Source organism: Danio rerio, chromosome 8, assembly GCF_049306965.1.
Source record: "Danio rerio strain Tuebingen ecotype United States chromosome 8, GRCz12tu, whole genome shotgun sequence".
NCBI lineage: Eukaryota > Metazoa > Chordata > Actinopteri > Cypriniformes > Danionidae > Danio > Danio rerio.
The window spans coordinates 30,942,501-30,960,813 of record NC_133183.1 but is presented as its reverse complement, the minus strand read 5'-3'; the positions used below and the strand labels follow the sequence as shown (position 1 = coordinate 30,960,813).

The window sequence follows — 18,313 nt, the reverse complement described above, 5'->3', positions numbered from 1 at the left end:
CCCGTGCAGAGGATCTCTTTTCTCGGGATGGAGCTGGACTCGATCACCATGGTAGCGCACCTCTCCGAGGAACGCGCTCGCCTGTTGCTGAACTGTCTGAGGGAGCTCGACAGCAAACTAGTGGTCCCACTGAAGTTCTTTCAGAGGCTCCTGGGGCATATGGCATCCGCAGCCGCCGTCACGCCGCTCGGATTGCTCCATATGAGACCACTTCAGCACTGGCTTCACGATCGGGTCCCAAGACGCGCATGGCATGCGGGCACACACCGGGTCTCTGTTACTGCGCTGTGTTGCCGGGCCCTCAGCCCTTGGAACGACCCCTCGTTCCTACAGGCCGGTGTGCCTCTAGGACAGGCGTCCAGCCATGTTGTTGTTTCAACAGATGCTTCCAACACGGGTTGGGGGGCCGTGTGTCGCGGGCATGTGGCTGCGGGCCTGTGGAAAGGCACCCAGTTGCATTGGCATATCAATCGCCTAAAGCTGTTGGCAGTGTTCCTCGGTCTCCACCGCTTTTTACCAGTGCTGGAGCGGCAACACTTGCTGGTCAGGACGGACAGTACGGCGGCGGCGGCGTATATCAACCGCATGGGGGGTATGCGCTCTCGCCGCATGTCTCAGCTCGCTCGCCGTCTGCTCCTCTGGAGTCACCCGCGGCTGAAATCGCTGCGCGCCATTCACGTTCCAGGCACGCTCAATCGTGCAGCCGATGCGCTCTCACGACAGCTGTTACGCTCTGGAGAATGGAGACTCCACCCCAAGTCTGTTCAGCTGATATGGGCGCGATTCGGGGAGGCCCAGATCGATCTGTTTGCTTCCCCCAAGAACGCTCATTGCCAGTTGTTTTTTTCCCTGACCGAGGGCTCTCTCGGCACGGATGCACTGGCCCACAGCTGGCCTCGGGGCATGCGCAAGTATGCGTTTCCCCCAGTGAGCCTGCTCGCGCTGTTACTGTGCAAGATCAGGGAGGACGAGGAACAGGTTCTGCTAGTTGCGCCCCTTTGGCCCAACCGGACCTGGATATCAGAGCTCTCACTCCTCGCGACGGCCCTCCCCTGGCGGATCCCTTTGAGAGAGGACCTACTCTCTCAGGGACAGGGCACCATCTGGCACCCTCGCCCCGATCTTTGGAACCTCCACGTGTGGTCCTTAGACGCGAGGAAGACTTAGGTAACCTACTGGCTGCGGTGGTTAATACCATCACTCAGGCTAGAGCCCCCTCCACGAGGAGCACCTACGCCCTGAAGTGGAGTCTATTCACTGAATGGTGCGTCTCTCGCAGAGAAGACCCCCGAAACTGCCAGATTAGTGTTGTGCTCTCTTTCCTTCAAGAGAGGTTGGACAGCAGGCTGTCGCCCTCCACTCTCAAGGTTTACGTGGCCGCCATCTCCACTTATCATAATGCGGTAGCTGGCGGCACCGTGGGAAAGCATAACCTCATCATCCGGTTCCTTAGGGGTGCTAGGCGAATTAATCCATATCGCCCCCCTCTCATGCCCTCTTGGGATCTCGCCCTCGTTCTCACGAGTTTGCGAGCCGATCCCTTTGAGCCACTCGAATCAGTATCTCTAAGATTTCTGTCCCTGAAGACAGCTCTGCTGGTTGTGTTGGCCTCCATCAAGAGGGTCGGGGACCTGGAGGCATTTTCAGTCAGTGACTCGTGCCTGGAATTCGGGCTGGATTACTCTCACGTCATCCTGAGACCCCGCCCGGGTTATGTGCCCAAGGTTCCTACCACCCCCTTTAGAGATCAGGTAGTGAACCTGCAAGCGCTGCCCCCGGAGGAGGCAGACCCAGCCCTTTCTTTACTTTGTCCATTTATGTGGACCGTACTCAGAATTTTAGATCATCTGAGCAGCTCTTTGTCTGTTATGGTGGTCGGCAGCAGGGAAGTGCCGTATCGAAACAAAGATTATCCCACTGGATTGTGGATGCCATTTCACTCGCTTATTCGAGTTGAGGTCAGCCGTGTCCCCCGGGAGTGCGTGCACACTCCACTCGGAGCGTTGCATCCTCCTGGGCGCGTGCACGCGGCGCCTCTCTAACAGACATCTGTAGAGCTGCTGGCTGGGCGACACCCAACACATTTGCAAGATTTTACAATCTGCGAGTGGAGCCGGTTTCCTCAAGGGTGTTAGGTAACCCTTTGGTGATTGAGGAAACAACTCGGTAGGGTGTTGTGACACGCTTGCTGCGCCATTTTCCCTAACACGGAGATACGTGCGCCCTTTTATCTGTCAGTAAAGTTCCCCGTCAGGTGAGCCCTGCAGATTCCTCCGTGGCCCCCAGCACTGACTCAGCGGAGGAGTCACTTGCTGGCCCACTACGTTGTAGGTCTGCCCGCTGGTCAGCCTGCGTTTTGGGTATAGGTGCCTGCTATGCGTGATCCCCACTAGGCGATCCCATATGCTTATTCCGCCACGGTTAAGTCACCCCCCTGGGCGGACCCGTGTCTTCCCTCTCTGCTAACCACTCTTTTGCTATGCGTACTCCCCCTTTTTAGGGCTAGTCCATATGTAAGTACTGCCATCTATCCCCCCTTGGGTAACGGATGGCCTCCGCAGCATCCTCCCTATCGGGACTGCACGCTTCCCAACGTACTGTCGTATTCCTAGAGTTATCTAGATGCTCACGACTTCCCAAAAAATATATCTAAATCCGTAAGACTTCTGTTGAAGTAGGATAAATTAAGACCAGGGACACGTTGGAGGACCGCGCCTCCCATGATGTGGGTGCGTCACGCTTGCTTGACTATCCCCTCATCGGGGGCGTTGGTAAGGTGCAGTCATTATGGCGCTTTCCATACTTCTCCCATTTCATGGATTTCAATCAATCCACTCTATGGCACTGAAGTTCCCCAACCGAAGGGGAACGTTCGAGGTTACAGAAGTAACCCTTCGTTCCCCGAGGAGGGGAACGGAAGTGCCATACTCCTTCGCCATAATGACTGTCCCTTAGCTGTTTCAAAGTCTCTTCAGCTTAAAAGGATGGCGTTTGCTCGCTTCAGGTGTGCTTATATGCTGGGATAATTGGCGATGCAGCACACCTGCGCAAGCTTACGCTGCCAATTCATTTTCATTCATTGGCCCGTTCAATACTCTCCAGACAAGCGGCTTCTGATCCGAATCCTCCCATTTCGTGGATTTCAATCAATCCACTCTATGGCACTTCCGTTCCCCTCCTCGGGGAACGAAGGGTTACTTCTGTAACCTCGAACGTTAGCAATTTAAATCAAGTCTCGTTATATCAATACAAATCACTCAACTTATTTTTAGGCTTAGGTTTACAAACAGCTTAAATGTTTTGAATATTAAAGCAAATGTTTATGTAACTATTTAAATCTCAATTCTAATTTCAAGATATTATCAATATTAATTGATAATTCAATGCTGCTATAATTATATTCATTCATTTTCTTTTTGGCTTAGTCCCTTTATTAATGAGGTCACCACAGCGGAATGAACCACCAACTTATCCAGCATGTTTTATGCAGTGGATGCTCTTTCAGGAAGCACCCATACTCTCATTCGCACACATACACTACGGACAATTTAGCTTAACCAACACATCCTCGACCTTCTTGCTGTAAGGTGACAGTGATACCCACTGCGCCATCGTGTATTGTAAATATAATTTTATTATAATACAGAAAACAAAACATTTTAGTAACAAAAGACAATTCAACATTTTTTGTGTGTGCATGTGAAAGTCTCCACTGGGAGTAGCATAAGCAGTCATGGCAATGCTCAAAATCAACCCTTCAGCCCAAAAACTTTGCTAACGCTAAACATGAAGTTATTTTGTTAAAATTTCCAACCAGCTTACCAACAACTGGGTTATTTAAAATAATTGAAAATAATACTAAATAGCACACGCCCCTTAAACAGATTTTGAGCAGATGCCCCTTTGGGTAATGTCTAAGGACAATAAGGTGATCGACAAATCCTTTTTAATTTACTTTTGTGCCTGAAGTAATTCGCTTATCTAATATAATTGTTTTAACTATTTGTTTTTCTTATAAATTATATATTCTTTTCTTCCGTTTTTGTTTGTGTACTCAATATTAAGTGTTGGTATTTATTGTGTTAAGTGTGTCATTCTTGCTATGTGAAGCACCACCACATTAATAATAGAAGATTAATAAAGCCTTAAACTACACTACTAAACACTGTAAAATATACTGGGTTACACACAATAACTTCATGTTGTTCCAACTAAAACTGATTGAGTTATTTAATCTAATCTATAGCACTTATTCATTGTTGCTCTTATAGTTGTGTAAATTGTTCCTCGCTTTGGATAAAAGCGTCTGCTAAATGACTAAATGTAAAATGTAAATGTAATCTTTTTTTATTTATTTTTTTTACAAATTTAAGTGGATTAAACATAAAACAATTAGGTTTTCCAAATTGTTTCCACTCATTTTAAATAAGTAGTTTGAACACGCTACAAACGTGCACAGGGTTTGGTAACAAAACATTTTATTTTATAAACACACAATCACAATATAAAAATTAGCTTTTTATTTACTCACCCTCAGTCCAGGTGTTAGCGACTTTTTATCTATAATATAATATGAAAACATATTTGAAGCTGACCCACACAAATGCAAGTCAACCAGCAAACCAAGTCAAAAGAAAAATGAACACCTATAGCTCCTGACCATACACTCATGAAGCAAAACTATAAATCACTCTGTGCTAGAACCTGACCATACTTTACATTATTCTCCCTAAGGGGCACACATTTCTGTGTGGAGTTTGCATGTACTCCCCGTGTTCGTTTGGGTTTCCTCTGGGTGCTCCAGTTTCCCCCACAAGTCCAAAAAACATGTGGTATAAGTTAATTGGGTAAGCTAAATTGTCTGTAGTGTATGTGTGCAAATGAGCATGTATGGATGTTTCCCAGTGATGGGTTGCAGCTGGAAGGACATCCACTGCGTAAAACATATACTGGATAAGTTGGCAGTTCATTCCGCTGTAGCGACCACATGATTAATAAAGGGACTAAGCCGAAAAAAAAAATGAATGAATGAATAAATGATTCTCCTTAATCCACAGCCTCAACAAATGGTTCTGAGTGCGTTTACAACAGTTTGAAGTGTGAACTTCCTGTCCTATAATGACATACTGTATGTGCTGGCACAAGCTAAAACATAGTTAACACTCTTTCTTTACAGTACACAGGGAGCATGTGTGTGTTGTATTGTTTATCAAAATGGTACATGTGCTTATCCTGGATGCTTCAGCCTGTACAAAAGAATTATTTACTGTACAAGACCCCGACATTTGACATGATTATGCAATAGGAGGCTCACACTCCATAGGGTCATTCAATGGATGCTTCACCCAAAGATTTACTTGTTCAAAACCTATTTGTGTTTCACAAAGGAACATATTTTGAAGAACGTTGGGACTCATTAACTTCCTACTGTATATTTTGATCTACTATGGATGTCAGTGGGTTCAAGCAACCAACATCTTATTTTGTGTTTAACAGAGGGAAGAAACTCAAAGTTTAAAACCACATTGAGGAGAATAAATGATTAATTTCTATTGATATAAAAGATTTGCTAAAGGATGTGGATTAAAGACAATATAATACTGTAAATAATGTTCAGTTTCTCGCACAGCCTGATAGTTTTGCATATTTATTTTGCCTGTATATTATTTTGGACACTGAAAAGGCCAAAAAACACTGACATTGACCACAGTTTCCAGCTAAAACTCGTCTTTAAAGTTCTACAGAAGAATGAAGTCACCTAAATCTTGGATGGGGATGAGGGTGAATATATTGCTTTCCATATTTTCATTCATAGAACTAATAGAGTAATAAACTGACCAACCACAAAGTAACATTTTGAATACTTACAGGAAAAAAAATGGAAATGAACCCTAGCAGACCATTTCGGAAAAGAATCTGGAAGATTTCTCACGCAGATGTTGTACATAACCGCATCAAATTCATACCGATAGATGAGCAGCGACAGAAAAATGAACCTGCATCAACACAACAAACACTCATCAATCCCAAAGTTCTGCGGCACCGGTCATCCTCGCTGTGTAATTACTTTTACCCACAAGTTGACGGTCTCCCTTTGCCCTCCATTTAGCAGGAGAAAACTTGTTGTGGATGACTAAGAGGAGCAATGATATGCGCTGTGAATCCTGGACAGCTGAAGCCTGAGCAAAAATCAGAGCAAGGCAGTGATTTAGACAGAGAGCGTATAAAGTTCACACAGGCTTTTGAGCCAGCCATGTAATCTGATGCAATACACTAAAGCAAACACAATAAGCAATTTCCAAAGGAAGGTTTGAGAAGAATGACATCCATTTTTACCTTTTCACTGAGAAGCAAGGACAGGCCAGACAAAGGGCTCGCTTTAAACCGCCGCAGGCCATCAAAGCAATGATATTTTCCTTCCTAGTTTCCAGAGATGATGATTGTAAACATTACAAGTTGGTTACATGTTGAATAACAAGAAGTGGGTGTACAGTGAAAGCTTAAATGTGAAAAATATCATTCAAATAACATAAATTACAGCTTAAACACCGATTTTTAACATCGCTGTCTTTAATGAATGGATATATTACATTCTGTGAAAATCAGAACATTAAATGAAAACCACCAGTGAGAGAAAAGATACAGATAAAGGTTATTTCAAATCTTATTATGATTTAAATCTCTTAAAAGTGCCATTTTTATGCGAACCCTGTACATAGGAGAAAAAATCCAACATGATATAACAGACAATTTACGATTTCCGCAAATCATCAGTATCCATAAAGTCAAATTACATACGCATTGATAAAAATAGTCCAGACAGACAAATAAAAAGCCTAAGGTGATAGTCATTGCACAATGTCACATAATAAATAAGGCCAAAATAAATATCTAATGAACATTGAAAGAAATTTGACGGCACGTGTAGTCATGTTAACGATAGAGTCTGCGCTCTTGTACAGACTTCACTCATGTTCTCGCATATTCAAGTCCATTTAAGCGTCCGTCCTTCAAGCGTCATGGCTCAAACGTGTGTCACAGACACGAGGGAGGCTCAGGAAGGAACAAGGACAATTCCTGCCTGAAGGAACATGTTTAACATTTGCCAGTGATGAACAGGCGCCCGCACACAATTTAAACAGTATTGCTGACCACAGTTATCATCAAGGGCTGAATTGTCTCAAATTGGCTGTCTAACAGCAGTCTACTCTTCAGAGGTCATTCACGAATACCATAAACACGATCCAAAAATGAAGCTTTCTGTGCACAAAGGATGGATTTATTGCACATTTATTGCATTTATTATCATTTATTTAGAAAAAATATGTAATTTACTTACTATTTATATATTTTTTATTTTTTTTTACACTGGTTTCATATATTATTCATACACATTTTAATATTAATGTATACACTTAGGTGTAATATCATACCCTTAAAGGTGTAAATTATATTGTTTTCATTTAAATTTGGAAGAAATGTCATTCCTAGTCTCCTGTTTAAATATTACAGAATTTACATTATTGTATTGTAGTGTGAATTTTATCTATGAATTACCGCAGTTTTAGTACAAATAACACAATTAACCTATTGTTAGCTTAGCAGAATCATGACTTCTTTTGCGTTTACCATACAAATACAACTATGACTATGGGCTCTTGGTATTATTTGTATTAAAAACCCTGGGTATTTTTTTCTAGAAGGTGTTTTTTATATGACATATTATGTGTGTATGTATAAGTAGAGATAATCGATGCCTTGCCACTTGACATTGTTATCAGCAGCCCATTGCAAAGTGGAGGGCTATTTTAAGAGCCTGAAGGGCTTTATTACAAGCATATGGATGCGAATGTATTAACTGAAGGTCAAGTACCCCAATGAACATGTGTGTTATTTGTTCAGCAATTGTTATTCGCTCACTCCTACCGGTGGTTCAACAGTTGTTATCTGGGAATAACATGCTTTGTATTGATACGACTGGCCAATCAGAATCAAGTATTCCAGAGAGCCATGTTATTAAGGGAGACAAGCAGATAAAATCCGTTAAAACACTGTAATCCACTGATTATCCATCATACATACACACTTTATAGATGTAATAAATAAAATAGAATAATACTTTTTATAAAAATTAGCCAGGGTTTTTATTCTGTGGTAATTTGCCAAATTCAATTTAAAACCGCATTTGCAGTGCAATATTAGACCAAATTTTAGTCATTGTTGAATTGCTAGATCTTCTAGTCCCTGCTAGAGATAATGTGTGTGCATGTAAATAACAGGGGCATATCTAATAGCTCAACGTAACATGTATTAGCTACCGCTTCCCAAGTGTTGTTTAATCCTATTGGCTCCCTAGTGAAGCACACATCGGTGTCCCCAAGATTGCACAGAGGAATGAAGACTGTGGCATTTGTCACTGCATTACGATGGTTACTAATGTTTGGGGGAGAAGCATTTATTTCAAACTGTGATGAAAACTGACTGGATCTACCTGTGCATTAAGCGATTTTACCTTTTAGCCAATCAGAATCAAGCATTTCAATAGACCAAAAGATACATGCTAATAATAACATAAATAATTTTAAGTGTATACGTTAATATTAAAATTCATTAATAATTAATTACATACCTTTCCATCATCCTTTTCATATTGATTAATGAACCCTATTAATCAGTCTCCTATATATTTACATACACGGTTTATGAGATTTTAATTTGCTCCCTGACTACAAGATAAACACATCAGCGTTTAGAAAGTGTGATTTCGGTCCTGGAGTGTGTATTGGTGAGACAGCGCTAAAGCCTTTCTCTCCCTGAGCCCGATCACACAGAGAGCTGGAAGTAGGTCTGGAAGGGAGAAGGAGATCGAGATAGAAAGAGAGAGAGAAAGAGGAAGAAGTGATGGCGCTCCCAACAGATTGCTGAAATTGGAGCAGTGGACCTTAGGGAGCAGACCTGCTGGATGGATGGGACTGCGTTTCTTCAGGGTTTCCTTCTCCTCCATGCGTCCTTGCTTGAGCTCCTGATCCGCAAAGCCGGGTCAACGCTGTAAAGTTACACCAACGTCGTTCCCAATGCTGCCAAAACGAGGCCAATCCTCATTCCAAGCCTCTCTTTTAAGAGTGCGTCTATGGCAGTTTTACATTTGCTGAAGTTATCGGCATGTTTAATTAAATTTAGTTGCCATCTATTTTGAAATGAAAATGTGAAGTATTTCCAATGTCAAATGTAATAATGAAGTTCATTTATCTGCATGGAGGTTTCTACTTCTTTAACTAATGACGGGCATTTCTTCCTTGCAGTCCAGCTGTTTTGAGATTCAACTCCAGGCTCTTGCTGAATCCTTCCACAAGAGTTGTCAAATCCATTTAGCTTAAATTCAGTGCAGAAAACGTCTTTAGCTTTCATTTTTTGTTTGCAGCAAAAAGAATGTGGAAAAAAGAGAGCAAGAGTAGCTTGCAATTAGAAAAGGGTAATGAGTGTTAAACTCCCTAAAAGAGGTCTGACAACATGTGGGTAATACTCAGCAAAGGCTTCAACGCCCTCTCTTCGACTGAGGATTGATTTGGCAATATCCGCACGCGTCTTCAGTGTCATGGTTGCTGGTGAAAAAAGCAATGATCAGAGCGGTTTGTGTGACCTGCTATTATAATTATCACTACAGATTGGGTTTAATCTAACAATCAACAATCAAGTAGGTTAAGACTTAAAGAGTAGAAATGCTTTTTGCATATTTTGCTTAATAAGAGTTTAATAAAGTCCAAAATTAACTTTTTTGGCACACTTATTAATGGTGGGAGAATTGAAGAAAAATATTGGCTAGACATTTTGTACTGGCCATGAAGCTAAATTATTTTTTTGTTTTTATGTTTTGGCTGACGTTTAGCCCTTTTTTCTATCATTCAGATGTGCCAGTTTCCCACATCTTCTACAGAAACATGATTTTGTTCATCATATTTTGATTATGGTGGCTGTACTACATATAAAGTTCAAAAGTTTGGGGTCGGATGAAACTACTTTCAAAAACTACTTTTTAGGAGCAAGGATGCATTAATGATTGATCAAATGGGACAGAACATACATATGTATTATTATTTCAAATTCATCTTATTTTGAATAATTTGTTTAATAACAATGCATCAATTTAATTGAGTAATAAATCAGCAAATTACAATGGTTTCAGAAGAATCATGTGTCATTAAACACAGGAGTAATAATTTAATAAATTATCATAATTGTATTTAAGATTTTATAATTGCATTATTTATTAATTATGCTTTTTACACAAAAATTATCTCCATCTATCACTTATTTAAACATATAAATTTAGAGTTAGTAAGCTTAAAAATCTTCTTTCAAAATAAATAAATAAATAAGCAAACAAAATCCTAACCCTAAACTTTTGAACAATATATAACCAGAAATTCAACTCAAATCATTAAATGTTAAAGTTCCCAAATATAGTTACCTGCCACCAGCTTTAAATAATCACATTTTACCTTTTAAATCAGCAGCCAGGTAAGTGTTAATGTTGGACCCTAGATTTCTTTCAATGAAATAAGCAAAGAAAAATAACGAATATTCAGCAGAACTGTACATTGAGATAGTGTTGTCTTGAAGCTCTCACATTGCTGGGCTGTCAATCTAAAGTACTTATTTGAGCAGCATATCCTATATTTCTTCAAAAGGCTTAAGTTTAGTGCAGACGGCGAATTGGGTTTTGACACTTAATAGAGCTGACAAGTTTAACTCCACATAGGATAAAAAGAGTCTCTGTGTGCGGTTGAGGTTTGAGAGCCTGGGTTGTGGGTCTGAAGGTACTGGCGGTCGCTGAGGAACTGCACCGTCTGAGACACGTGTTAGTGTTTTAGGATGTGACTTCAACCGTCCTGCTGAGCAAGAGCCTGCAGTTCGGCCGTGTGGAGCGAGTGCTGTAGGAAGACGTTATTTCGCCTGTACATGTGTAAAGACAGAGGCCCACGGGGCGGTTGACCGAGACGGCCGGTGAAGGAAGATTGAAGCCTAGGAATAGGCCCTCGTTCGCTGCGTGGGCCCCTTTCGCTGTCTGAGGACAGGCTGCGAGACGGACTGCCTTTGCTAGGAAGGCTCACGCTGCTGCCAGCCACCGCACGAGGGATTTGAGATGGGCCTTGATGATCGGTCTTTCGAGGCCCGGGTATTTCAGACACAGATTGTGCACTCCTCCCTCCACCGTTGCTGCAAACTTCACTGGGACGATTGTGCTGGTCTGCAGCGAGAGGCCGAACTTGTCTTCGCTCCCTGCTGCTGTTGCTGGGAATGTTGCAGTTTTGGCCTGTGGGTCGACTTGGATGGATTGTCTGTTGAAACAAAAGAGAAAAAATTAAGCCACTTAATTCGCTGACATTTTGACAAAGCTATGTTGGCGGTCTAGAACCTTTTCTAATTGTTTCGCGACCAACTGGAACTTTGCCTTTTATTGGGAAGAGGAGGCCAAAGGCACACATTGTGGGGAGGAGGTATGATAAAAGTCTGCGCTGAGGAGAGCTTGAGCCACCTGTTCATTTCGCACTGCCTCTTCCTTACATAACCGGCCCGCTATTACTCACAATGCTGAGAGAGTGCAGGGGAAACACTGCACATGGAAAATAAACCAGCTGATTGTTTGATTCTGTAATTCTCCAGTTAGTGCAAAATATGGCTGGAGTAGGGCTGAAAGGTTAATCAAAATAGAATCAATCACAATCACAATGACCGTTGAATCACTGAAACGTTCCAATTAGCTAAATCTCAAAGGCTTTGATATGAATATGGATACAAACACAAAATTATTCATAACCCTGGGGTTTGAAAGTTTTTTAAATAGCAGTCAACATATGCAAACAAAATTTAATTGCAAATCAAAACGCTATCACAGTATTTGTCCAAAATATTTGTAAAAAACTCACAATCAGATATTTTTCCCAAAATTGCATAGTCCTGGTCCCGAGCGTGACCTGCTAGTACAAACATCCCTACTAACTAGAGGTGTGCATCTTCACTTGCTTCATGATAGAATTAGATTACGATTCAGAGGGCAGTGATTTGATCATGAACAATTTCTCCAAGTCTTTCTCCAATTGCGTAATTAAAAATGAATGTATAACAATATATTATTAAGTCTATTAATTACAATAATACACTTTTAATAGTAATTACTACAGTAGTCAACACTTGAAGTGGATCAAAAACGTTTTTCAAAATTGTCCTAAGATGAGACTGGGTGTTGTTGAATAGTTTTAGGACAACTTTGATGAAAGGTTGTAATCCACTTTAAATGTTAAGTACTGTAAATTAAAAATCACAAACTGACAAACAACAATAGAGATGCAAATTTAGTTGTTGTTGTTCAACATTTATGATATAGTATGTTAATTATATAAAGACCTAATGCACGGATCCAACATAATATTCCACATCAGAATTCCTCATAATGACATAAATGATGGTTCTCACTACTGAACTGACTGTGCTTACTACTGTACTAATATTACTACGAATAAAACAAATATTTAAAAATAATTATACTGTATGTGGCTGTGCGGAAGAAAGAAAGCCGCTGGTTTGAGCCTTGGCTGGGTCAGTTGGCATTTGTGTGTGGAGTTTGCATGATCTCCTGTGATCATGTGGATTTCCTCGGGTTGCTCTGATTTCCCCCACTAATCCAAAAACATGCGCTGTAGGTGAATTGGGTCAGCTAAAATTGTCTGTTGTGTATGTGTGTGAATGAGAGTGTATGGGTGTTTCCCAGTGATGGGTTGCAGTTGGAAGAACTTCCGCTTCGTAAAACATAGGCTGGATAGTTGGCGGTTCATTTCGCTGTGGCGACCCCTGATTAATAAAGGGACTAAGCCGAAAAGAAAATGAATGAATGAATGTATACTGTTTGTGTACAGATGTATGTATGATGGCTCAAGCGCAATACATAGACTACTGAATTCATGATGGCATGATGTGTGCTACGTGTGTTTCAGTGTGAGCAATGCATTGACATTTTATTTTCATTGCTTATTGCACTTGACAACTCCTCTTAACATCAAGCACTTCCCACACTTTATTTGCTCATTCGTGTGAGAACGTGCTTTTACATGCAAGAACATAAAGTTGTTCAAGTCATTTGAAAGAAAAATAAACAAGAATTTATTTTTTTTTACTTCTGGTGGACACAATGTTCAGAAATTCATACAGCAAAATATTCTGGAAACGTGAAAGTTTGATGAAATCAATCTAAAATACTGGCACTAAAAACAAACAGGTCAAAAACAAAATGAACTTTTTGAAATGAGTTTTGTAGCCTGGACTGTTTAGGCTGACATTTAGGATTTTTCCCTAGATTCACAGGTACCACATTTTTTTGATCCATCACAAAGCATGATACTTATATTCAATCGATGATTACAGTACGCCTTTAAACATGTCCCATATATGGCACATTTCAATGAATTAGGGTAGTTCAGAATGGATGAATGAATGAATTTAGAGTAAAGACTGCACGTGAAAAAAGAAATATCTGTAGCTCAAGAAAGACAGTTTGATTCATGCTTTAACTCGACGTGTAGCTCAGACTGAGCTGGCAGCCAGAAAGTAATACTTGATGTTAATCGGCATTGCACAAAGTGAAGAAACCTAATTAAGTGTGATGTGCCTAATGTGAGAACTTCAGCTGTGACATGAAATTGAATTTAAAATAGAGTCTGTAATTGAATTCGTACATTATGGAGCAGGATCCATGTGAGAGACGCATATGCCAGTGCAGGTCAGAAAGGGGACATGCCTAAACTTATTTTATTACTTGCTGCGTGGAATGCATTTATTTACTTTCATACTACCTTTCACTTACAGAAAACTCCAGGATGCAACATTATTTCATTAAAACAAGTACACCAGCCAAACCCAGCATCTTGTTATTAAAGCCACAGTCTCTGTACTTCAGTCTTTCATATGTAATTTACAACAGTAGAATTAACTACAGAGCATGTTTCTTAATGCTGCAATGTGTAACTTTTAAAATCAACAAAACTTAATTACTTAACTTATAAATAAATCTTCTGAACCTTTTTTATGTTAGGTTACAAGTGCATTGCTAGCATGTTGGCTGTTTATTAGTACTTATTGCTTATGTAAACGACTTATTCTCCATGCTCATATTCTAGATCTCGTAACCCAACCCATACCTTAACATTACCACAATTGTTACTAGCAGTAATGAGCAGCTTAATGCAGGGGTCCCCAAACTTTTCAGCCCGCGACCCATAAAATAACAAGTTATAAATACACAAAACTTATACACAACGGTGCACACACATCAAATAGACCCAAGTCTATTGTTAGGTCCCATGTGGGACCTGTTTGTATGTGTGTGTTTTTTGTGTGATTTTTGCAGAGCCTGCATGCATGATTGCAGATTGGTGGGTGGGTCATCCCACCTGAGACTCATCGTGGGGTGTTTTATAAGGAGTCCGGCATTCTGTCTAGGAGAGCTCGATTAGCCGGACGTCTCTTCTTGGCGCTTTTGATTTGTTTTAGTTGTTGTACACTTCCATACACATGCTTTTCACTACTGACTTTCACCTATACTGACTTTGATTGCTTAAAATGCTTTTGTTAATTATACGTTTTGTTAATAAATCATTTCTCTTTTCAATTTACCTGGTCCGTATTGTCTCTCTAATGTTGCAACTTTGAGCCGGTTGTAACATATGGGGGCTCGACTTATTGAGAGGCATGCGGACCGGTAATTGTTAAGGAGAATCAGGTGCATGTTTTGGCAGAGCAGAGTGTTCGTTTGGCTTCGGACAGGTAAGTTCGGCTCATAATATGTTTTGAAGATCCCCGGATAGGTTATTGTTTTTTTTATTTTTTGGTGTTTTCCTGGGTTAAGTGCACGGCCGTGGTTGCATTTCTGAGCCGACAGTTCAGCTGTGCACCAGCGGTATTAGCTGCTTAAAGAGGCTTGACTCTTGGGAAAACACAGAAGAGTTAGGTAAGTTTAGTTAGTGGGAAATGTGGGTTAGTTAGGGGGATATTTGATTATGAGCCGATTGCTTATGTCCGAAGTTTAGATGTAAGTCGTAAGTATTTATTAGTACTGCATTTGGGTAAGTTTATTCTTTGGGATGATTTCGTTGGAAGATTTTGTTTATTGTTTGTCTTCATTTAAGTTTTGGACAACATCACGCAGAGATCATCCTGCATGTTTAGCTGTGGCCTGAATTTATTTTTAATCTTTGTGAGATCCGTAAAGATGTCAGAAAGTTTAACCTTGTGCCATGAAATCAATCTGCTAAAGCTGACCCTATTGCTGTGTCTTTTTTTCTAACATAATGACCCCTGGGGTCGTAATCCAATGGAAAAGATAGCATGTTTGTTTTTTTTTTTTTGTTTTTTTAATGTAACTATTAAAGGTACAGTAGGTGATTGCTTTCAGAAACATTTTTCTTTTCACATTCCAATAGTACTTCAATAGTATTTCGTAAAAAGCAAGTGAGAGAGTGAGACTGATGAGAGAGAGATGACAAGTTTTGTCTGCTAACTACATAACTGAAAAAGTGCTAGATATAATAGTTTTTCGTTGGGAATTGTAGTATTATAAACTACTATAAAGTTTTCCTTAAAGGTGAATGACATGATCTAGTGGGTCTCTGTCATCTTTAATGTGCGCAATTGTGATTTGCCATGGCTTTAGACAACAGGGGAGGGATTGTACTTGAAAGATATTATGCGTTAGCATTTAGGCAGAAAATCTACTGCAACTTTAATCTTATGTAGGTTACGGATAAAATATGCTCATTCTAGTAAAATACAGTAATTCTGATAATTCTTCGACCCACACTTCGGCAACCACTGGCTTATTGGGTAAAAACTATACTTTAGAACTGATTTTTTTTTTTTTTTGTCTTATGTTCAGTATAGCAAATGTAGATTTTTTTCATTTATTAATTTAAAGTATAATTTATTGAAATTAAAAATTTGTATTTTCAAAATAGCACCTTTACTTTGTGGCTTTGATGTTTTAATATTTCTTCTTATTAAAAATAATATTTACAAATAAATGTTATTCAGTTGGATTATATAACAACAGGACAATTTCTCTAATGGCCATAGTTGTTTTATGCTGTATTTTGCACTTATTAATACATTTTTATTTTAAGTAATATTTTTTCATTATTGTTTTCCTTTATCCCACCCAAAATTGCTGTACCTTTTTTTTAACATTGCCTTTAATGCAACTTACAACACCCAAATGATGAAAAATTTGTTTTCACTTTCATCCATGAGTCATTAAAAATATTCAGATCTCTTTGTAATATCCTTCATCTTTTTAAGCATCAGTCTGCAGAAGCACCTTTTTTTTTCTTTTTTTTTGCAGATACCATGCTAAGAAGCCAGCGTCTGGGGACCGAATCTTGGATTTACAATGTCGTTGTCCTCTCAAGTACGCGCTCTGCTGCATTCACAGTACAAATCCAGGCGCTAGCAGACATAAATGCATCAGATGGTGACAGAAAGAGGGAGAAGCTTTGGTACCTGCACTGGATAAAGGCCAGAAATACACACACACACACACACACACACACACACACACACACACAAAACTTCAGAGTCATCTGGTGGAAAAACAGCAAGCGGAGTAAATCAGACTGATTTAACGGTCGTAATCCATTTGGGTCTTTATTAGCTTGTGAAGAAGCTGGTCCTGCGCTAATGGCACGCTTCTGTTAAAAGCCCTCCGGCTGATTATATGCAGTAGGCTGGAAGTTGCAGGATTTCGGCCCACTCATTTTCCACACTTCAGCACACCTACAAGCACATAAAGCACGCGTGCGCAACAAGCAACTGTTGCGAAAAGCCGAGCTTTCAAAGCCGCAGGCAACGGATAGTAATCCTTGTGTATTATGTATAGAACGGGACTGATAACTGGGCGCAGTATACATATACCTGCTTATGTATTACATTAAAAAAAAAACACTCAAGCAAACAGGGCTCACTCTCAGATTCTGTGAAAACATAATATGTTTGGGAAGGGAAAACAATTCTGTGGCACTTCTCGTCAGAGTCTCGACAGACGAGAATGCCTTTCTTTGTTGCTGTTTATTGGTTTTCCTCGAATCATGTAAAATAAATAGGTATGTATCTCTTGTTTTATAGACATGGAACTTTTCTCAAACATTTTTAAGAAAACAAACTAAAACTTTGAATCTGTGTGACAACAATGCATATAGGAGATTATTCTAAATCAATTTATTAATCCCAGTGGCATTGCTTTGTTTACAGGTGCTACTTGAAAATAGATAAGAAAGTTAAAATGACAAATTAAAGACAGATCAAAATAAAATAAAAAAATAAAGTATTTGAAAAAAAAAAAAAAGACTAAGAGGGAGGAGTCGTAGTTTAATATCCACAAAAATGAATGACTTCCTGTGGCACTCAGTTGTGAATTTGGAATGAATCTTGCACTAAAAGAGCTCCTGTGTCCTAGCAGCATGTCATAAAGGGGATGAGAGTCATTATTCAATATTGCTTTCGACTTTGACAGCATTCTTCCTTCCAACACTGCTGTCAAAGTTTCTAGCTTTATCCCAGTGGCGTCGCTGACCCTTCTGATCAGTTTAATTTAGTCTATTGGCATTGCTCTCAGTAGATATTAATATTAGTTTTTCCTCTTTCTGGATAAAACTAGCATTAAATGTGTAAAAAAAAAAATTTGATCATATTCATTAAATGTTCTTAACAGCCCTTATAGTGTAAAACATATATCAGGGTTTCTGCAGATTTCTTTAAATCAAATTTAAAACATTTTAAGACCCTTTTAAGATGATTATGAATGAAATTTTAGACTTATACAGGGCTAAACACAAATCTAATCTTTCATTTAGTTGTTCAACTGCAAAACAAGATGGAAAAGCATTTAGATGTAAGTGCTGTGAGAAAACAGCAGTTATGTACATTCATTGCAAAATGTGTTTTTTATTTGAAAGACATAGCACGACAGAAGGCAAATGGCCCAGTCTATCCCAATGCGCATACTATCAGAGAAATTTTGTCATTGTTCTGAAGCACACTAGCTTATACTGTATATATGTATAAATCTTAAAAAGTGACAATACTGATATTAACATCCAAAAAACTTTATTTGAATTTTTGGAGTCCTTTAAGAGTGTATTATTTTTAAATATTTTAATGAACCAGAGTCAATTATTCCGATTACAATATGGTTACCAGACCTTAAGACACTGTTGATGTGTTGTATTTCAAGTCATCTGTCAGGTTTCGGTGCCCAAATAGCTATTTTGTG

At 39.6% G+C, this 18,313-nt stretch overlaps 1 protein-coding gene across 6 annotated transcripts in view; it reads right to left on the bottom strand.

Annotated features, from left to right (window-relative positions):
• Positions 1-6,552: 6,552 nt before the first annotated feature.
• The window catches only part of ccser1 (coiled-coil serine-rich protein 1), a 149,147-nt gene continuing 137,386 nt past the window's right edge, over positions 6,553-18,313 (bottom strand). For 3 of the 6 annotated variants that reach the window (XM_068218492.2, XM_009304062.5, XM_001335233.10), the window contains one exon: positions 6,553-11,339. In XM_068218492.2, coding sequence (XP_068074593.2) covers positions 11,227-11,339 — 113 coding nt within the window. In that variant the 3' untranslated portion in view covers positions 6,553-11,226. Of the gene's footprint in view, positions 11,340-15,406; positions 16,551-18,313 lie in introns of those variants that run through there. The other 3 variants (XM_073910476.1, XM_073910477.1, XM_073910480.1) reach the window with 3 other exon arrangements.